General features: G+C 39.0%; 1 protein-coding gene and 1 long non-coding RNA gene across 2 annotated transcripts in view; one reads left to right on the top strand and one right to left on the bottom strand.

Annotated features, from left to right (window-relative positions):
* LOC128251158 (uncharacterized) overlaps positions 1 to 17,571 on the top strand; it is a 22,103-nt gene extending 4,532 nt beyond the window's left edge. The window contains exon 2 of the long non-coding RNA XR_016238776.1: positions 16,513 to 17,571. This is a non-coding gene — a long non-coding RNA (uncharacterized LOC128251158). The remainder of the gene's footprint in view (positions 1 to 16,512) is intronic.
* On the bottom strand, positions 2,677 to 5,616 carry LOC149130502 (uncharacterized). Its single transcript, XM_089344138.1, has one exon. It carries the CDS (start codon positions 5,428 to 5,430, stop codon positions 3,235 to 3,237), a length of 2,196 nt encoding a protein of 731 aa, XP_089200264.1. The 5' UTR covers positions 5,431 to 5,616; the 3' UTR covers positions 2,677 to 3,234.
* Positions 17,572 to 23,725: the final 6,154 nt, after the last annotated feature.

Genomic DNA, 23,725 nt, shown 5'->3' with positions numbered 1-23,725 from the left:
TATATATATTTATATATATATATATATACACATTATCTCTCACAGATACACGCGTATATATAAAAAAACACCCATACCGGTATGTTCATACGTACATAAATTTAGTATGTTATGGTTGTTACAATGGTTTATCAAGATTTAAAATATACTCTAATTAAGGTTAATAAATTACGAAAGTATAGATAAATAATTAGAATCGTAAGTAATTTTAATCTTCTAACCTTTGAGGGAAAAACTAATGTTTTTTATTAGAACTATTTTAAGTATTTACTTATTACGGGTAAATATGATAGCGTTTGATAAAAAACTTTTATTCTTATTTGAATGCAGAATATGTATGTTTTTGCCAATGTTTGCATTTGTAAAATGTTCAATGAAATTATTAACCAGACAATTCTTTGAAAATAAAATAAAAAGAAATTCTGTTACACATAAATCACAGAATTTTCCACCCTTTTCATATGGCTTTTGGAACTGGGATACCAAGTTTGTTTTTACATTTTTACTGTAAGGAAGAACTACCCAGACATATTTATTAGGTTCTGGTTTTAGTGACGTAAGGACACACCAGAAGGATTCGACGTTCCGATGGGAAGTTCCGATTCAGCTCAAATTGCTGACTTAATATACACATACATTCTATACGAATTAGAAGACCAATTCCCAAATGTTAAGGGTGGTCTATACAGAGACGATTGTCTATTATACTTAGAGAACACCACAAATCAAAATATACAAAAAGTTAAAAATAAATTAGCTAGGTTTTTTAGCAGAATGGGCTTTAGTATAGTATTTGAAGATGAAACATCTATAGCTAACTTCTTGGACGTCACTAAAACCAGAACCTAATAAATATGTCTGGGTAGTTCTTCCTTACAGTAAAAATGTAAAAACAAACTTGGTATCCCAGTTCCAAAACGCTATAAATAAGAACTTTCCTAAGTTACAGAGAAAATCGATTAAAACAACCTGCGTGCGTGCGTGTATGTGAGTGTGTGTCACTGAAGCCATTCATACATATATACATAATTGTTGAAGAATATTCTGATGTGTCTGGGGTGAGTCATTCTCTTTTAGTGCCTTATAATTTAACACACTCACCGGTAAAATTTCCATTCATTTATTTATTTATTTTTCTAAAATTTTCGTTGCGTCTTGCAACCTTTTCAGTAGCTGTTGAGTCTGTCCGTTATCCGATAATGGACAGTCAAGAACTATTGAAAAGGTTGCAAGACGCAACGAAAATTTTAGAAAAATAAATAAGTAAATGAGTGGACATTTTACCAGTGAGTCTGTTAAATTATAAGGCACTAAAAGAGAATAACTCTCCCCATATATATATATATATATATATATATATATATATATATATATATATATATATATATCTGTGTGTGTGTCTGTGTGTGTGTGTGTAGATATGACGGTATATATATATATATATATATATATATATATATATATATATATATATATATGCTTGCTGATGTATATGCATGTGTATATGTGAGCATATGCATATATACATACGTGTATGTGCATACCTACACCTACATGTATATATAGATGCATATCTGGTTATAGGATGTCACAAAAATAAACGTGGACAAAATGAAAAACAGACCATAAGCAGAGCATAGAAAACACACAGGTCACACAGAGAACATTTCCTTTATCAGCTGCCACCATTCTAAAACTAAGCGTTTCGAAGAGTTAGGGCAGGACGCATTGTTAGAATGGCTCTTCCCGCGGAAACAAATTAAATTTGTAATGCGGATGAATATAGTGGCGAACAGAAAACACGACAGGAAAACGAAACAGTGAAAATAAACAAGAAGGGCTGGTAGGGCCAGACGTGAAAAATATATACAGTGGGGGGAAATAAATATTCGTACATGTCAAAATGCTTTATTTATTTAATTTCTTATGAACATAAATGGGATATACCAATACTATATTTGCATACACATGCATAAACTAAGAATATGCAAAGGAAACTAATAAATTGTAGAAACTAATGAATTTATATACAATTATAAATATTTAGGGGTGAAAAAAGTATTCGTACAGAATAAATTTATGAGTTTCTATGCCACAAAATACTGTTAAAATATTTTTTTTTTTACTAGAACTTTCTCGTTTGTTCCAAATAATCTTATCAGTGGTCATTTTTAAGTGTCAACACACTATCTTCTTCATTCAGCACTGAGACAACATAAAGTGCTGTCGTAATAATGGCAAAAAGTAAAGAGCTCACAAATTCAGTGAAAAACTTAATTATTGAACAGTGGAAAGCAAGTAAAAGTTACAGGAAAATATCAGAGACCCTTTGTATTCCATTTTCTACCATATCTTCATTTATTCAAAGATATAAAAAATCAGGAACTGCTGAAAACAGAATAAGATCCGGTGCACCACGCAAGATTTCCCCTAGATCTTTAAGAAAAATGAAGTGAAGAATCGAAAAAACGCAATGATCACCAGAAAGGAGTTGCAAGAAGATTTGTTAGCTTCAGGGACTAGTGTTACACTATAAACAATCAACAATGAACTTCATAGGGATGGAATGAAGTCATGCTCTCCTAGAAAAACTCCACTGTTGACTAAAAAGCATAGAGATGCCCGTTTAAAATTTGTTTATGAACATAAAGATAAATCTGATACATTCTGGGAAAATGTTCTTTGGACAGACGAGTCGAAAATTGAATTGTTTGGACGAAATTCGCGTAGCCATGTTTGGAGGAAAGATGGTACCACCTAATTTCGTTCTTATATAGCGTCTTCGTTAAGATTTAGAAATTATAAATATTTTCAGTTGATATTTTTCGTCAAATATATAAGAAGATATGCCTATCTGATGAAGCATCATTACATATTTAAACTGTGGTGTGATGGAGGGAAAAGACTACAAGAAGCAAAAGGGAGAACGAAACACTGGGCCCTTACCTTGCCGACCGTAGCGGGGTAAACGATCGCTCCAGATCAAAACACGTCTTCTACGTACGCCGTCTATCTTCGAACTGATCACACGTGCTCGCTGTCCACCGCGTGTGGCCGACTTCCGCCACCTTTCCGGTCTGTCTTCACTTCCGTTTGCTTCATCTGCGATCTCTCTCCGCCAACAACACATAGCTCATCACAGCCCATAACACCACACGCCCCCTGATCTACAGATCACTCAACCGGCTTTCCCACTCAGTCCTCGCTCCCGAACTACCTTAATTGGTTTCATAATCAGCCAACCAGGGTGCCGCTCCCTCTGTGATCGCTGTGCGACCCCGGGACTGGCTTCTGAGTTCCTGGCGCACTGCCGCTGGCTTCATCATCTTCCCTACTGCTGCTGTCTTCATCATCTTGCCCACTGCTGCTGGTTCCATCCTCTGAAGCATTGACAATCTTCCGCACATCCAAAACATGGCGTGGCATACCATCGACCGAGACGTTATTCTTTGAATTGATGGAGGTTGTTGTTCCTTTTCCCCATTGTGATGTACACCGTGCATTTGGGGGTTTTACCCAAACTTCTTCCCCGACCTGCACAAAGGTGTGCTCTTCTTCTCCCCGGAGTCGCATTGATGCAATACATGGATGCCTCCACTCGTACCTCAACATTGCCCTTTGTGGCACCGACTCCTCAGCCTGTCCTGAACTGGGCGACATATTGTACCAAAATACGGCCTCGATTGGTGAAATGTGGCCCCTCTCTGCCATGGTCTTGATGGTACGATGATGCCTTTCCACCACTCCATTTCCACTTGGCCGGTATGCCGCCCTGAAGAAGCGGCTGACCTGCCACCCATCAAGCATTTCTTTCAGCACCTCCGAGCGAAATGCAGTGCCATCATCCAGCATCAGCTCATCCACGGGGCCTCGTTCCAGGAATATCTCATTTAATACTCTCGCGATTTCCTCTGCAGTCCCCGTCTTCATCTCCCTCCATATGGCCATCCACCCCGGTCCGCAGTCAACTATTGAGAGGTACGTCCCCTGCCGGTAATGTGTTATGTCCACTGCCAGTCGTTTCCAGTCGTGGTCCACTGGAATACTTCCCGCCTCATGTACGCTCGGAGCAGGGTCAATAGACTGGCACCTGTCACAGCTGCTAACCACTCTCTGCACGCTCCGTCTCGTTACCTCGGAGTCGACTTTCCTGGCTAGGAACAATGTCCTGTTCACTCCCATATGATGCATGGTATGCAGTCTCCTCAACTCCGAGTCACTCAGACAGCATACTGCAGCCACAGCCTGCTCCGCATCCTCTGGCACCTGCAACCAGGCTCGCTTTACCCTGGTTAGGACGTCTGCCCTGTTCTTTTCGGAAGGCACAAAAATCACGCTCAGCTTCAGATCGAACTCAGCGGTTAGCTCACACAATATTCCCAATCGACGCTTTACCAACATCTCCGTGGCCCCTTTGGTTCGCACCCTCCGCTCATTGGTGATGACTGCCGTCACCCAACCAAGCACAGTGGCCGAATCGGTCCTAATTTCGATGGTGCGCAGCCCCCACTTCAAGGCCAGGTTCACCCCCTTCAGCACGGCATCCAACTCCGCCACATTGATGTGGTTGCAGTCATCCATCTTCCTGAGCCAGGCTGCATCTTCCACCACAGTGCCTCCCATTTCTAAGACAATCCCTATTGCGATGCTACTGGCGTCACACCAAACGATCCCGCTCTTTGATTTGGGAACATACCAACTGCCCCTCACTCTGACCAAGACTTCCTGCATCATGTCGGTCGTTTTCTCCCCCAGCCTGTCATTCCACTTTGCTCCTTCGGCTCGTTTCTTGATGAAGCTACATGCTGTCCGAAGCCATCCTGCAACCGGGTAGTGTCCCACCAGCTTCCCACACACCGAGAACAGTTCCCGTTTACTCACGCGGGTGCCCAGTTCGGGGATCTCGTTCCCTCGCCGAAACACCAACGCGCCGGCCTTGTCTCTCCGTAGCTTGAGGCCCAGGGCAGCACCTCCTTCCATGGCCTCTGGTGGGTTGGCGACCAGTCCGAAATTCTTCAGGTGGCCTATGACCCCCGTTGCTGGCATTATGGTTTCATACACAAGGATGTTATCGATGTACGAATTGGTGGCCCTTTTTACTCTGTCCACCTTTTCCAGGATGGCCTTGAGAATTGTTGCCATAATTTTTGGCGCTGAATTTAGCCCAAACCCCAGCCTGGTCAGACAGTATGTCCGGCCCTTATACCTGACAAGCTGATGCTTCCACAGTCTCTCAGCCACATGCACCTGCAGGTATGCCGACTTCAAATCGACGATCGTGGAGGCCCCTGTCATCTGCCTCCATTCTCGCAAGGTGTCCCCGCAGATATCTGTGGCCTCGCCGCCCGTATGACATGATATGTGGTCATTCAGCTCTCGGAAGTCAAGCACTGGTCTAACCTTATGCTTTGTGGGCTGTACCACCGCCATCAGCGGCAAGACTCCGCTCTCTACTTCTTCTTCCCAAGGGATCAATACACCCTCCTTAATCCAACGCTCCACCTCCCCCTCGAACTCGCTTCTGGCATCTCCTTTCAAAGTATGCTGGTAGCAGCCCACTTTATTTTTCAACGTCGAGGGCTCTCCCCTTCCAGTGCCCACCTCCGGCCATCGAAGGCGGCACGAAAATCCTGGTCTTCAATGGTGTGCGCGGCATAGATTTCTTCGCGGTTCTCACCAATGCACGGTGTCGCCATACACGGTTTCCCCCGCAACCCCGAAAGTCACACCGGCCTCGTTGACAGTGACACCTCCTAAACGGGTGATTGCATCCATCCCCATCACCACGTCAATCTCATCCACCAAGTGGCCAACTACAATTGCTTGCAGCGTCAGCTTTGTTCCCTGCACCTCAGTCTACACGTCTGTAATGCCTTCACAGCGTACCTCTTTTCCGTCGACTTCCCTCACACTGCTTTCTCCACTCCACGTCTCTACCACTCCTAGAGTCATCAGGGTCGTCGTACAGCCCGTGTCCACGAGGTCTCGCGACATCTTCCCCTCCACCAGAATGTCGACAACGGGTAGCAACAAACGCGCCTCTATTGATCCAAAGGGATGACCACTGGTGCAGTAGTCTCCCTTAGACCGTTTCCCTGCAGGCATTCGCTGGCTATATGTCCTGTTTCTTGACATCGGTAGCAAATGACCTGAGGCTTGGGTAACTTGCAGTCTCGCACCATGTGCGGGCCCTGACACCGGAAACACTGTCCTTTGAACGGTCGCACACGTTCCTTGTTCGGCCCCTCTCCGCTACTCCTTGCTCAGCCACCTTTTGCTGTTGCAGTTGCCGCCAACGGCGTCGATCTACAACATGAAACTAGCACGCCTTGGAGTTTACGTTCAGCAGCTTCTGCAATTCGACCGACATGTGGTCAGAAAAACCAGTCACAATCGCCAACTTAACCGTCCGATCTAGCGTTCTTCTTCGTACCCCGCCAGTTTAGCCAATCTCCTGAGTTCGTTGGCAAACACATCGACCTGTTCGCCAGTCCACTCTGATTTCCCCAGGTGAGCATATGCTTCAAACATTCCTTCTGCAAAGGCCTCCATCAAGCGTATTTCTATTTTTTCCGCGCTAAGTTGGTCCTTCTCTTCCATCTCTAAGAATAACGCCAACTTCGGGCCATCTAAGTACAGCGGTAAAAAGCTTGCTAAGTCGCCTATCCCGTGGAGCTTCATCTTTTTTAACCACGCGACCACATCCGTGTCACCGCAAAACGGTTTAATCACATCGTTAGAAATCCGGACTACACTCATAATTTTTTTTTTTTTTTGTTATAGGCCGAAATAGCTTGTGGTGTGATGGAGGAAAAAGACTACAAGAAGCAAAAGTGAGAACGAAACACTGGGACCTTACATTGTCGACTGTAGCGGGGTAAACGATCGCTCCAGATCAAAACACGTCTTTTACGTACGCCGTCTATCTTCGAACTGACCACACGTGCTCGCTGTCCACCGCGTGTGGCCGATTTCCGCCACCCTTCCGGTCTGTCTTCACTTCCGTTTGCTTCACCTGCGATCTCTCTCCACCAAGAAACACATAGCTCAACACAGCCCATAACACCACATGTAACACCACATAAATAGATTTTGTTATTCTTGAAAAACTTGGTTTTATTAATGAAGCGGAAACAGCTGTAATTTATGAGATGTATCATTTGTTTGTATAAAATAATTAAATTGAAGTTGTGTGTCTGTGTGAAGCCTTTTTAAAAGTTTATAGAAATCCACATTTTCCACTTTTTCGTAAATTTTTTTACATCAATGGAATTTTCTCGATGTGAACATTCCAGTGCAGTAATTAGATTTTTTAAATTTCGTTTATTTTGTGTGATTTAAGGGAGATTTGGCTGTTGTTTCTAGCAACTTTTATATTTCTTCCCTTCTACCTGGAACGCCGTTTTAACACACGCGCTCAACATAAAAATATAGAGAATAAGAGTAAAAGAGGGAGAGGGAGAGAAAGTGATACATACAACGTCATAGATTAAACTTTCATCTCAGTATTCTTTACCTATTTTTCATAACATAGATACGTAAAAACACACACAACCACACATACTTGACCTGTGACAACAACATACACATTGGACTCGATCTCTATTCATTCTCCCCTTCTTCCTCTCTCGCTCTCTCAAACGCATACACGTGCATGTAAACAATCATTCACAAAAATATAACTCATGTTCGTCAATGTGGCATAACTACAGAGTTGTACCCCACAACTTTTGAAGGTCATAACTTTCATGAAAATGAATATTTTTTAATGAAATTTTCTATGGATATATTATTTATTATTTAGATTCCGAATATACAAAAATTTTCGGTGAAAATGTTTTGGAAGGGGGTGGGGGACAATTTTCGGCAATTCCACTTAAATTCCTCTTAACTTCCAGGAAAAAGAATGTCTTTTCGTGAAATTTTCTACAAATATACCTTGATGTATGTACATTTCAAGCATATCGGAATTTTGAAGGAAACAACTGCAGGTTATTTTTGAGAAGTGTTCCTCAGTCGGTGGTGCTTCGGAGCAAGTCATCCATATTTGTTTCATTTTGGTGACTACATATATATATATACATATTTATATATATATATATATACATATGTGTGTGTGTGTGTGTGTGTGTGCATGTATATATATATATATATATATATATATATATATATATGTATGTATATAGAGAAAAAAAGGTCTCCAGAATTAAAATTCTTTCATTTATTCATTATTATTACTGCTTTCATTTGTTTTCAAACTTGTCAAATATAATTGTGAATGTGCAAACAGGTTGTTCATTTATATAAATCAGGTGTTTTTTGTTTTGTTTACAAGAGGAGAACATTGTTTTTGTTTTTTTGATGAGGTTCCAGGAGATTGATTGATAGATAGGTAGATAGATAGACAGACAGATAGATAGGTAAAGAGAGGGAGGAGGGAGGGATTTCTTTTCAATTTGGCATGTATTTACCATTTATTTAGTTAGTTATTTACCATTGTATAGCTATTAACATGAGTTCAAGGATGGTGACTGCTCCAAGATGTCAGTTTTAGGATGGGGAAAATAATGAAAAAAAATGGATGGGGTGCTGTCATCACTGAAAGCATATTTGTTTTTTCCTTTTTCTTAAGGTGCCAGAAGGAAGATAAGAGTTTCTATGAAAAATTAAATATATATACATATATATATACGTATGTGTGTGTGTGTGTGTGTGTGTGTGCATAATTGTCTATGTGAGTGTGTGTGTGTGTGCACGTATATGTGTGCCTGTGAGTTCATGTGTTTGGAAATATATCTATGTCTACATTGTGTAATTTTGATATTTTGCATTGAAAAATAACGTCAGGTGTCTTTTAATTTCATGTTTTTGCAAGAAAAGAACATTAGTACAACATTTACAAATGAGAAAAATAAAACCCAATTTTATAGAGAGGAGTATAATTGTTATAAGCATTGGAGCAGAAACAGCAGTAATGTTTTGCAATGAAAAAGAACATATGCGGGAATGACCTCCAGCTCACCCCAAGTATAGACTAGAAAACCATATTCTGCAATGCCAACACATGAAATATATAAGATAACCATCAACTCATAATATCAAACACCCTAGATGAGTAAATACAAATAATATACCGACCAACCCATAATACCACGTACCCTAAATGGATGGATACATGGGAAGAAACACAACTAAAATACGGACAACACAGAAACCATAATATGAATGATCCCCAAGGTAACAAGAAACCCACGATTTACATCCCAAAATCCCATACATCCTGAATGGCCCCAAATTATGGAAGATGGGAAGAAAACAGAACCTATGGATGATGGAATTTGTACAAAGAACATGAACCATCCCCCACCTACATGGTAACTAGGACCCCGAAATCAGAAAATGGAGGCACAGTAACACAATTCCTTCTTTAGGGAGAAAATATCACAATCACGCACCAGACCCAACACAACACAAAATTTTAATGAGCACACAGAACATATAGACCTGAAGATCATAAATTTGTCAAATAGAAATCTCAGCAAGAATGAAATGAATCTCCTATTAAAAGGTTTCAAGTTTACTCCGACACCCACCCTGAATCTCATTGAGCTGAAATCTGATATTGAACATTTTAACCGCCACCTCTGACTTACAGAATTCTTTGGTAATAAGAATATAAATGATGAATCAATAGTCAGAAATAAATCCCGCTTCACACCCTGCAAGGAAAACAACAAATATTTAGACACATATATAGACAATTTCAATATTTCCCCTGAATACCTACAGATGCAAACAAAATCTTTGTGAAGAAGAAAAGAAGCCTTACTAACACTGAAGAATGACAACTCAAACATTCTAAAAGAAGCTGATAAGGGAGGGGAAACAGTAATCATGGACAAGGACTAGTATAAAGATAAAATATTCGAAATTTTTACTAACCAAACCTACTACAAAGAAGAACCAAGACAACCAGAAAAACAATAATGAATAAAATCAAAACACTAATCAATGATTAGTGTTTTGATTCCTTCAAAACACCAAGATTCCTTCAAAGACAAGGACAAAGATTATATATGTAACTCTGTAACCAAAGAGAGCAGTTTCTACGGATTGCCCAAAATTCACAAAAGCTCCGAAATACAAAATGCCATAAATAAGCAGAAGGACTAATACATAAAAATACTAAGGCCTGCTGACCTCACACTAAGACCAAGGCGTTGCTTGACCTCAAACACCAACACATCTAAGTCATTTTTTAGATATACTCCTGAAAACATTTTTGCCCATTAATAAGCAGTTATATATGGGATGGCATAGATTTCATCCAGCACATCTCACCCACTGTCCCAGAGGGTAGTAATAAGTTTTGATGTCACCAATCTTTATACGAATATACCTCATGCTTGAGGCCTAGAAGCAGTCAAACACTGGGTAGAGAAACAGAGGATGGATAACTGAACACTTCATCACCAAGGCCACACACTGGAAGAAAATACATTTAGATTTGATAATAAAACATATCGACAGTAAAGGCAATGGCTTTGGGGACGCAGCTTGCACCCTCATATGCAAACTTAGTCATGAGATACTTGGAAGAAAAACTTTATGAGGTAGTAGAGAAAACTTTTGTCCAGGAGTACAAGAAATATATCATTAAGAAGTGGAAACGTTTCCTTAATGATTACTTCATCTTTTGGGACAGATCAAATGAGGACCTAAGTATATTTAACAATATACTGAACACACTTCAACCATCCAACAAATTCATGACAGAATCCATTTGCAATGAACTACCATTCCTGGATATCCACATAAAAATACAGAACTCAACAGCCACAACAGACATATTTTACAAAAGAACTGACACACCAATATTTAAATTTCTACTCTTGCCTTCCATCACACATCAAAAGGAACATCTCATACAGCATGGAAAGACACATCTATGCTATAGTGATTGATCTCAAATTCGACTCAATGAGCTCAAAGGCTTCCTTACAATGCAGAGATACCCCTTAGGATTAATTAATGAGGGAAGTAAAAAGGCAATGAAACTGAGCATCACCCAACTATGGACACCTAAAGAAAAAAATTAATGAACACACAATTCCGTTTGTTAACACACACCGTCCTGGGATAACCAACATCTTTTATGCCATAAAATCGAACTTACCTATACTCCTACAAAACCCCAAAATGAAAAATCGATTGAAAAAACCATTACGGAATAATAGATGCAAACCAAAAAATCTTAAAAAACACCTCACAAGAGCAGAATTCACATCAGAGAATGAATTAGAATTCTTAGTAAAAGAATGTGGAGATAGGAGATATGGAACATGCAACCACAACAACAACTTTAAATGCTTAGAAAGTGGTTCCTACATAAAATTCAAGAGTGGATTCTCATTCAAAATAAATGCAGATATGAACTGCAAAATGCAGAACCTCATATATTGCACTACCTGCCCCAACTGCACAGAAAATTACTTTGGCAAAACAAATAATACCCTTTGTCAATGTGCAAGAATCCACAGGCAGCATATCCAACAAGAGGAATTATGCAAGATTCTGTTAAGGAAGCATCTGGAAATATGCAGCGATGAAAAATTCAAAATCTTACTCTTTTACAAATGTTCACGGGATGACCAAAAATGTTCACAGGATAACTGCAATACCGAAAAGCAATAGAACTACACTTCATCAAAAAATTCTCTCCACAATTGAATGTTTGAAAGAAAAGCAGAGAATTTTGATTCTAAATGTAGCTCCAATATTGGAAACATGATGCTCCCCTCTATAATTATTCAGGTATATATATAACGTTGGGATACTCTAACTTTAGGTATTTTTCTAATTTGTAAATATTGATTGTTCATGCAAAACATGAAATTGAAAGAAACCTGGCTTTATTTTTCAATACAAAACAGAGAAGTTGCACAAAGTGTGATGGTTTGGGAAAATTCTCATAAAGCTTCTTATCTTATTTCTGACACCTTAAGGAAATAAAAGTACACTGTTCCTGTTGTTTCTGATACCTATCTCTATAACATTGGGTTTTATTTTTCTAATATGTAAATATTGTACTAATGTTTGTTTATGCAAAATCATGAAATTAAAAGAAACCTAACTTTATTTTTCAATGCAAAGCATCGAAATTACAGTGTAGACACAGACATATTTCAAAACACATGAACTCAGGCACACATGGCTACTTAATTTTTCATAGAAACTCTTATCTTCCTTCTGGCACCTTAAGAAAAAGGAAAAAACAAATATGCTTTCAGTGATGACAGCACCCCATCCATTTTTTCATTATTTTCCCCATCCTAAAACTGACATCTTGGAGAGGTCATCACACTTGAACTCATGTCAATAGCTATACAATGGTAACTAACTAAATAAATGGTAAATACATGCCAAATTGAAAAGAAATCCCTCCCTCTTCCCACTCTCTACCTATCAGTCTGTCAAGCTATCTATCAATGTATGTATGTATGTATCTATCTATCTACCTATCTATCTCCATTGTCCTGGAACCTCACCCAAAAAACAAAAAAAAAAAGCAAAAACAATGTTCTCTTCTTGAAAACAAAACAAAAAACACCTGATTTATATAAATGAACAACCTGTTCGCACATTTACAATTTTATTTGACAAGTTTGAAAGCTAGTGAAAGTGCTAATAATAATGAATAAATAAAACAATTTTTTCCAAAATTCTAGGGACCCTCTTTTTTTTCAATATAGAATATCTGTACACCACTTCTAAGACTCTATACATATATATATATATATAAATATATTATAAATTAACTACCAACAAAAATAATTGGTAAGCTAACTCAAAAGATCATCACCAAAATAGCAGAAAAAAACGACAGTGAAGGTATGCAGACTCTTCAAGAATCGATCCTTTTGGTTATATTAATAATAATAAAGGAGTTACGATGCAAAAACGTATAAATTCAAATGAACATATTTAAATATGTTCATTTGAATTTATACGTTTTTGCGTCGTAACTCCTTTATTATTATTAATATATATACATATATATGTGTGTGTGTGTGTGTGTATCTATTGATCGATCTATCTATCTATCTATATATATATATATATATATCACATGCATTTAATGAGGCTGCAAGGAGAGAGACTTGGAGACACCACTATGAAAGGTTGCTAAATGAAGAGAATGAATGGGAGAAAGAGAGTTTGCAGAATGTCGACCCAACAAAGGGACCAGCTATCTGAATTGACAGTACCTTGGTAGATAAAGCAATTAAGGGTATGAAGACAGGGAAAGCCCCCAGCCCATCAGGAATCAGTGCAGAGATGCTTAGAATATCTGGCACTGTCAGCTATAATTTAGTCAACTCTATATTCAGCCAGGTGATACATGAAGGAGTCATACCCAATAACTGCTACAAAGGTAAAGTTAATGAAGCATTAGATACAAGTAATTACTGAGGTGTCAAGTTGTTAGATCAGGTAATGAAAGTAACGGAGAGGGTCATAGCCCAACTAATTAGGGAGAGAGTCAGTCTAGATGAGATGCAGTTTGGGTTTGTGCCAGGGAAAAGCACCACTGATGCTATATTTCTGGTAAGACAGCTGCAGGAGAAATACCTAGCCAAAGATAAACCTCTATACCTGGCTTTTGTTGACTTGGAGAAAGCCTTTGACAGGGTCCCCTGCTCCCTTGTCTGGTGGTCAATGAGGAAATTAGGGATAGATGAACAGTGAGTGAGAGCTGTACAAATCACAAATCCCTTCAGGTAGATGGTCCTGCTCGATCTGTAGAAAAGGTGTTGGTAGAAACACCATAAGATGTACCCAGTGTAAGCTATGGGCACATAAGAGGTGCAGCAATATCAAAGGAAGGCTAACTGAGAAAATAGTTTTTGTGTGTGGCAAATGCTCAGGAACAATAAACACTGAAAATGTGCAGAGAACAACTTCCGTCACATTCCAAGGAGAAAAACTAAAAGTAGTTGATAGCTTCTGTTACCTAGGTGACCAAGTCAGTAGCAGGGATGGATGATCTGAAAGTGTAGCTGCTAGAGTAAGGATAGTCTGGGCAAAGTTCAGAGAGCTCCTACCTCTGCTGGTGAAAAAGGGCCTCTCGCTCAGAGTAAAAGGCAGACTGTATGATACATATGCGAACAGCTATACTACATGGTAGTGAAACATAGGCCGTGACTGCTGAGGACATGCGTAAGCTTGCAAGGAATGAAACCAGTATGCTCTGCTGGGTGTGTAATGACAGTGTACATACTCAACAGAGTGTAAGCGCCTTGAGAGAAAAGTTGGACTTAAGAAGCATCAGATGTGGTGTGCAAGAGAGACGACTGCACTGATATGGTCATGTGTTGTGAATGAATGAGGACAGCTGTGTGAAAAAGACCAACTGCCACACCCTCTGGAAAAAGATGAACTGTGAACTTTATTATAGCATTATATATTTATACATTTAGATATATGTTGGGATGGTGTACTTAATATTCATATTTGGGCTTACTCTATAAGTTCATGATTATTATGTGGATTTATTTAGTGTATTACATCATCAAAATTAATTTCATTGATAGATATATAGAATTTTTATCTAAATTAAAATGTATAATGTTATACGGTTAAGTAATAGGGATCAATTTTATTATTACCATCACTATTAAACTGATTTTAAGTATGGTATGATCTAACATAACATGGTGTATGTTATTTATGATTATATTATGTTAGGTTTGTAAGTACAGTTATACTAATTAAACTTAAATTTTAATTTATATCTTCCTAAAATTTGTATTAAAATTAAAATGTATCATTATAATTACTATTATTATGTATTTAAATATTACATAGTGTAACGTGGTATATATTGTTATTATTATTTATGCTAATTTCTTTGCATGGTTAATATCCATACTTGGATTAAAAGTAATTATATTATCCAATAGATAGTGAAGGTACATGTTCTGTATTATTACTGAAATGAAATTCGACTATTATATGATATAGTATATGTTATTTATATTTGTTATTTTAATTTATGTTTGATTTATAAATTAAGCCATAGTTATTATACTATTTCTGTGTTTTTAATGTGAAGTTTAATTTGTTAACTGTTCAATAAATTTATTTAATATTCTAGTTTATATCTAGGTTAATTATAACAAATTAGAATAGTTTAATATTTGGTTACATTTATAGTCTATTTAGTAAATTTATTTGATTTTCTAAAATTATATTAAGGTTAATCACTATAAATAAAATATGCATCTTCCCCAAGCCAATCAATTTATGTTTAGATGTTATATGCTTAAATTATTACTACTTATTTTATATCCTATTTATACTCATAATTTCATTTCTAAAGACATATTGTAAGTAGTGGTAATATGTCTATACTACCAATTTTCAGTTTAATCTTAATCTCCTAATTAAATTTTCTAAAGAAATATTTTGAGTAGTGGCAACAAACTAAAATTTTTTTTTTCTGAGAATTCAATCATTTATGCTCAGATTTTATTATTTGAAAAATCTCTTCTGTGCACAAGTAGTATTTTCTATCTGAAATATATGCCATGGCATAGCTTACAACCTCCCATTTAATCATATGATCTTTACCATTATCCTTTAATATCCATATAAATTTGCTGAGACTTGTATTATTAATTTCATGTCTATTTCTAACACTTTCATGTTTTGCGATTCTTCATTTAAATCTAGTTTCAGTTGAACCTATGTAATAGTATTTCTTCCCTTGAGATTTAACTATGCACCTATATACTAAGTTACCTTGTTTACAATTATTAAGTTAACAATTTTCTTTAATCACAATTCAGATTAACGTTATTATTAATAGACTCGTTTTCATTATTACAGTTAGGAAGGGAGTTAATATCAGCTATATGTCTTCTATTATTGTAATTTACCCTACCACCATTTTCATTAAGGTTATGGTTGTTATAAAAAGTATCTAGTTTTCTATTATCAATTGAGGATATAATTACAAAAAGATTCTTTGATAGGGAATGACCAACGCTTATACATTTAGAATTAATAAATTCACCATACTTATCTTTATTTAAGTGTTTCTGTATTGATCAGGAAATGGATTTGTCTATGTTATTTTTAATTTGACTTGCAAAGGGGATGATGAACCACAAAGTGTTTGCTTTATTGGGACACTCATAGTCCATATTATGCTTCTCAGAATTTATGCAAGGAGTATATCTTGCTTTATTATTTATATTATGTCTATTATTATAACAATTTTCAAGTATATCTTTATCCATACTATTAATTTCAATACTTATCGATACTATTAATTTTGAATGTATGTATGTATATATGTATTGTATTGTATGTATGTACGCACATACAAGGTCTTGCAGATAAATTAAGACCAATTTTTTTAAGCGGTTGACTTGGTGGGTTTAACATTTCATTTTTTTAACAAAACCTTGCTTGCTCAAAAATTTAATCCTCCTCTTTATTTTTCAGGTAAATAGTGAACTGATTCGAGAACAGAAAGTCATGGAACAACAGAATCGTTCCACCATTGTTGTTTTGGCATGTGCTAGACACACTGCCAATAAAATTGGTAAGTTGAAAAAAACTTCCAAATGCAACAGTTTATCATGTATGTAAACAAGTTAAAGAAGAGGGAAAGATTGACAGAAAAGAAAACAAGACACGAAATGATTCCAAACACAATCCAATGTTTGTAGCTGGCCTTAAATGCTCGACTGAAGCCAACCCATCTATATCCATGACCACTCTTGCAAAGAAACACAATGTGTCCTATTTCATGCCCAGAATTGTGAACAGGAACCTTAGCATGACTATTTGTCATCGCTGTCACCTCCTAACAGCCAAGGTCAAAGCAATCAGAGCTGAGAGAAGCCCAAAGCTTCTGTCATTCACCAAGCATCAAGGTGCAGGAAAATCTCTTGTGTTTGTGGATGAGAAGAAGTTCAATGTGGACACTGAAGTCAATCGCAGAAATTCTCGAGTGATTGCATACAACCCTTCTGACAACACCCTGTGTTTGAGACTAAGAATCCTGCCTCTGTGATGGTATTTGAAGCTGTGGTGAGTGATGGAAATGTTATGGATCCACACTTCATTGAGTCTGGTTTGAAGATCAGCACAAAGGAGTATCTGGATATCCTGAAGAACTCTCTGTTATCTTGGATGGAAAAGTTTGAGCTTGACAATACAGTGCTTATCCTGGATTCTGCACCATGCCATGGGTCAAAAGCAAGACAGGCCTTCCTTGGTGAAATGGTGCCATTTTTTGTGAGGGCCCAGTAACAGCCCTGATCTCAACCTTCTCGGTTACTTTTTATGGGGCATACTTCAAGCAATGACAGATGCTTCACCACACTTGAATGTCAACAGTTTGAAGACTTGCATCATGCTTGTAACATGCTAACTTAAGAAGGCAGTTTGTGGCAGCTGCAAAATAATTTCATTCTTATGTGGAAGCAGTAATTGCCCAAAAGGGTGGCCATATTGAGTGATAAGTGTTTTGTTGTAATAAATGTTATATTAAAATTATATTTGTCTACTACCACTATATTACTCTGTGCATGTAAGCGAAAGCAGGATAATGTAGTTGCTGGTCTTCACCTGTTTATCTGTGTGTTTGCAAAATTACTACAAAATGGCTGAATGGATTTTCACCAAATATGGCAGAAATACTCAATGGGAGACTTGAACTCATTAAAATTTGAAAATTACTATTTGTAAATCTCACGAGAGATATTCAGCAACAGTACTTTGGAGTAAAGATTGTTTGCCAACATAACATGGCAGTCCTAGTTTAGGATGAATGTTGCTGTAATGTTGTCCCAGGTGACATCGTCTCCAGCTGGTTATGTGACAACATCTGTGTCCTTATATTTTCGAACAAGATCATGTTGTATAGCCAGCTGGAGACAATGTCTCCTGGGGCTAAATTACAGCAACACTCATCCTAAACTAGGACTGCCATGTTATGTTGGAAAATAATCTTTACTACAAAGTACTGTTGCTGAATATCTCTTATTGTGAGATTTAAAAATAGTAATTTTCTAATTTATAGATCAGTGACTAGTTGTCACTTTGAAAACTATATATTTTGAACGGGAATTTGGCAGTGCCACCTCTACCTGAACACTCTTTTGCATCATGAGTTACACTTTGCTACCAAACATTATGTGAGTTCGTTCCTGTTTACGTACATCATTTTTCTGTGTTATACTTTGAAATCTTTTTATTTGAACTGTTGTATGTGAAGAAACAGTAATTTTTGCCCTACGGGGCAGAAAATTCTGTTGGATTATTATTTTGGAAAAAACTTACTGAACTGTTTGTTTTACCTGTTACTGGGTTTATTTTTTGTGAATTTGTCATTTGTGACAAAGATTTAAGAAAAGTTTTTGAGATGGAATTCAATATTGAATCCCAAATAGATTTTCCTGAGATGGGAAAAGGTTCAAAAAGCAATAACGAGGAGACAAAGGAAAAGCCAAGTTTTTCGGCTGCAGTGAGCAGTAACGTGACCGAGTTGGAGGTAAAAATGGAACAACTATTCAAGTTCCGGAATTTAATTTTAAAAAAGTGGTGGCGACACTAAACTGTTGCTGCCTCCTGAAACGGTACAAGCAATCAATGCTAGAATGGTAGTATATAAAATCTACAACCTGAAGGAAAAAGGATAATAGAAGCCAAGAATGAAGTGGTGGAGAGGTGCTTGGCACCAATATGGAATCAGGTATGCTATGTTGACTGTGGAATGCGAAGTACGACTGTCGAAGCGCAGTTCCAAACAGCTGACATAGCCAAGGAGGTGTCAACAAAGACACTAAAGAACGAGGAGATAATGCTGCTACCCACATACTTGGGATGCAGAACAGCAAAAATTACGGTGGATGAAATTCCAGCAGGATATGAAGTTATGTGGGTAGCAGCAGCAGTGATTTACGACAGAGGAGGAGGTGTCCATCTTACAGATGAAAAAGAAGGATGCCATAAACTGGAAAGGCTAGATATTAGAAATGGTAGTCCAAGCAGCGAATGAGGTCCTGGAAAATTTGCCCAATAGGGTATTTGTAGGGGAGGGGCTATCATCGTGAGTGGCCGTGGAGGGACATAGGCCCAGATACTTCAAGTGTGGAGAAAAGGGCCATGTTCGCTCCAAGTGCACGAAAAAGAAAAGAGAAAGAGGTCCCTCCCCAAAAAGCTGCAAAGGAGGTGAAGGAAAAGACAGACAAGCTGGAGAACGCATCAGAGAAGAAGGAAGAAACTTAAGAAATGGAGTTTACCACAGTTATGCATAAATGGAAAAAGACACATGTCCCTGATTTCCCTCCCCAATCAAAAAAATCAACAAAGCATGCAACAGACACACACACAACCAAACTCCTCAACCTAATCCCATGGTAAAATCATTTATCACCCCCCCCCCCCACCACCACCAAAAAACCACGTAAAAAAACAGTGGCCTTAAGAGAGAGAAATGAACCAATGTCTAAATACATTAGATCACACCATAAGACACATATGTACAAAAGAACAAAAGACACACTGACAGGCATTAGTTTTGCATTAATGGATGAGGGCCCGTAGAAAGAAGTGATAGTGCATTACCCGGATGATGTACGAGATGTCAGCACGGAAGTGGCGAAGGGTAAATTAATCATAAGCCCGGCAGCCACACCAACAAAAGAAAAGGACAGGGAGGCAGGCAAATTTGTGCAGTCCCCACCCAAACTTAAATTGTAAGTAATTCCTTTTGATAAAATTTCATCATGTCGATTAAGCTAGGGTGCATAAATGTGCGTGGGCTGGGGTTGAAATGGAAACAAGCTTGTCTCCTGAACGACTTCAGGTCATGAGATATAGATGTATGCATTGTAACTGAGTCCAAGATGAGTGAACCACAAGCGTTCTCGCCCCTCCTTAATGGCTATGAGAAATTTATTTCTCCTAGCTGACGAGGTGGAGGGGGTGTGGTGGTTCTCCTCAAGAAGACCTTGGACTTACAGGTAAGTGTAGTCTTTCTGGACCCAGAAGGTAGGCTGGTCGTCCTAGATGTGACCCACGAGAGTAAACAGTCCTTCAGGTTGGTAGCTGTCTATGCTCCTAAAGAGTGTAGGCAGTCTGGTTTTTATCAAGAACTAGAGCACTTTCCAGTGACCTCAAAAACGGTAGTTTTGTTAGGAGACTTTAACACTATACTCAACGCATGGGTGGATAGTGTTGGCTCAACTGATAGGTGGGGAAATCCTGGCCTCAAGGGTCTACTAGAGAGATATCATCTAGTAGACCGTTACAGACTGGATGGGCCAAGCATTCCACAGTGGACATGGAGTAATAACAACGGCTCACGCAGATCTTATATAGACAGGGTATTTGTTAGAGAAAGAGATAGGGATATCTTTAGCTGTCCACAATTTTGTATTGTGCCTTACTCGGATCACAAATTTGTGACGTGTGAAGTACATATAGATAAATGTCATAGACAGGGACCCAGGTACTGGAAGATGAACAAGTCTATTTTGACTTGTCAAGCCTTACGTGCCCGGATTAAGGAATTAATACAGAGGGCATTATGTGGTGCCATCATTAATAATAGATGGTGGCACGCCCTCAAGAGAGCCATCCGTTTAGAGTCTATTAGATTTAGAGCTAAGCTACGTGCAGTGGGCAAAGAAGTATTAACATTGCCGGATGGGCCCATCGTGTAGAGTGTCAGGGGCACAAGATCTATGGACAGGAAAAGATACAGAAGGCCTTTCACCAGCATTTCGTCTGGTTGTTTGGGCAGGGCGATGAGCTCGAGCATGGGGGATCCCTAAAGGGCTTCCTCACCAGCAGGCCGCGACTCTTGGCACATGAGGTCGAATGCTGTGAAGGACCAATTACACCTGCGGAGATGAAAGGGGTGTTGGCTGAGTGCACCACGGACGAGTAACTGGGGCTGGATGGTCTACCCTATAAGTTATATCGTAGCATGCTGGACTTGTTCGGGGACCTGCTGGCAGGTGTCTATGCAAACTGGCAACAGAATGGGAGGATTCCCAGCTCTGTGAGTTGGAGAGTGGTGACGCTGATCCAGAAGGACCCGAGCAACGGGGATAGTATAAGTAATTATAGGCCCATAACTCTACTCAATGTGGAGTTAAAGATTTTGGCCAAGGTGTTAGCAAAAAGGTTGATGCGTATTGTGGAGAAGCTTGTAGGGAAGGCGCAGACATGCGCCATTCTGGGCAGGTCAAAGGATACAAGGTGGTGGCAGGAGCAAAAGTTAACAAGGACAAGTCCATCGGCTTGCGCCTCGGCACCTGGAGGAGCAAGCTGGTATCGTCCAGTGTCGTGGGTCACTGGACAGATGGTCCTGTTAAGTTGCTTGGAGTTTGGTTTGGACTGGGTTCCCAAACGGAGAAGAATGGTGACAGACAGGGTGGAAGCTCTAGTTCAGACCTGGTCCGGACTGGCTCTATCTCTGAAAGGAAGGGCGGAAGTGGTACAGGTGCTTCTCGCATCAGTAATCACCTTCTGCCTAACCGTTGTCCCTTGCACTGACTCATGGCTAAACAAGTTGGAATGCCTTTTTGCGGAAGGGAGGAAAGTCACTTGTAAGGCGCTCCAGTCTGCTGCCAGGAACCGCTAAAGGGTTGGTTAGAGATGCCCTGGCTTATGATGCGCAAACATGTGTTGAAGCTGAGACATCTCTGGCGCTACCTGGAAGGTGACAAGGTGTGGAATCCACTGGCAGAGAAATTCTTCCCGTGACCAGCCTCTTTGAAGAGACTCAAACTCGGTTTTATTAAAAGACGCAATCTGACAGAATGGCAAAAGGCGTGTCGATAGACACTTGTGCTGATCCACAAGACGGGCAAGGCCGGCAATGGGAATACCACCTCAATTTTGTATAGAGGGCTGGTAGAGTTTAAAAACGATGACATCCAAGGAGAGGTTCTGGGGTTTGATGAGAACCAACTTACCAACCTGTTCCAAAAGACTTTCGAGCTGGGGTATTTGGATAATTACCAAAAATCCCCGACCTGGCAGTGCTACAGGAGTGCTTTACCTGTTCACGAAAAGTTATCCAGGCACAAAATGTCAGTGCCACCGACATGTCCAAGATATGGGCTGGAGGATGAAACTGTCCTGCACACTTCTGTACACTGTCGGAAACTTTCAGGCTTGATAGTTTACGTTGAACACATGTTGTCACACCTAGGCAGAGTACAGCTATCAGCTGAATCTATAATAAAGATTGTGCTGCCCATCGGACACAAAACTCTGCTTGCAAAGACCTGTTGAGGCAAGTGAAATCGAAATCGAACCAAGTTCAACGACTGGCACCTATGCCAACTTTCCTTTATTGGACACTAAACTCTGCTTGCAAAGACCTGTTGGGGCAAGTGAAATCGAAATTGAACCAAATTCGATGACTAGCACCCATGCCAGTGGAGCGCTAACAGCTCCACCCAAGCAGCTGTGTGGTTCCATGCCGGTGACACGTAAAAAGCACCATTTGAGCGTGATTGCTACCAGTGTTGCCTTATTGGCACTTGTGCTGGTGGCACATGAACAAAACATTCGAGTGAGGTTGTGGCCAGTGCTGCTGGACTGACTCCTGTGCAGGTGGCACGTAAAAAACACCATTTTGAGCGTGGTCGTTGCCAGTACCGCCAGACTGGCCCTCGTGCCGGTGGCACGAAAAAGCACCCACTACACTCTTGGAATGGTTGGTGTTAGGAAGGGCATCCAGCTGTAGAAACTCAGATTGGAGCCTGGTGCAGCCATCTGGTTCGCCAGTCCTCAGTCAAATCGTCCAACCCATGCTAGCATGGAAAGCGGATGTTAAACGATGATGATGATATATATGTGTGTGAAAAGGTTGAATTATATTTCGTCCTTTAATTTGGAGGATTCCAAAAAACGATTTCTAATATAGATTCTTCATATTTTGCTGGTAGCTTACTGGCGTAAATTTGCGAATATAAAAATAGCACTTGTATATGGTGTGTTACGTCAATTTATGGAAAGGTATCCCATAAAACTCAACAAATTTGTTAAAAATGGAAAAGAGATCTTAAAATTTAGAATTTTAATTCATGCATACTATTGTTTCAAACAGCGATATTAAAACATGCAAATACATGGTAGAATAGAAATAATAAAATTAATTTGATTAAATTAAATTAATTATATATATCACTGTTCTCAGTGCAAGAAGTATTAACAAAAGATTATTACAGAGGACTTGATAAAGGAAATAGTAGAGAATGATTTCGGATATTCATATTTATCCTTATGAGCATCATTATAAAGAATGTGAGTCTAGTTAGGTATAAACTAAAACATTTGTCACATATGGCTTGCATTATGGATATGAAATGTTTGTGTTTCATGTCAATGTCTGGTGTGGAAAGACATTTAAGCCAATCCTGTTTGTTTTATGAAAATTCAGTTTGGAGAGATTTCGAGAGCTTTGTATTGGTTGTATGCATGCAGGGGCTTTTGGTCCATACACAGACAGTTTTATTATGTTGTGATCGTAGATTAGCATCTGTGTCACTTTAACATTATGGATAATGTCCATATTGTTTGTGAAGCAGGGATCCAGTATATCATTTGCCCTGGTTGGTTGCAGCACAATTTGCTCCATGAAAGAAGCATTGGTAAGGTGTAGAAGGGACTCCACCTGTGCTTGCTG

This window comes from Octopus bimaculoides, chromosome 28 (assembly GCF_046866305.1).
Source record: "Octopus bimaculoides isolate indiv1 chromosome 28, ASM4686630v1, whole genome shotgun sequence".
NCBI classification, from domain to species: domain Eukaryota; kingdom Metazoa; phylum Mollusca; class Cephalopoda; order Octopoda; family Octopodidae; genus Octopus; species Octopus bimaculoides.
The sequence above is the reverse complement of the archived record's forward strand: the minus strand, read 5'-3'. Positions and strand labels throughout refer to the sequence as shown.

Coding starts and splice junctions, on each gene's coding strand:
- LOC149130502 (XM_089344138.1), bottom strand. CDS start 5,430: ATGGCGGTGGTACAGCCCACAAAGCATAAGGTTAGACCAGTGCTTGAC.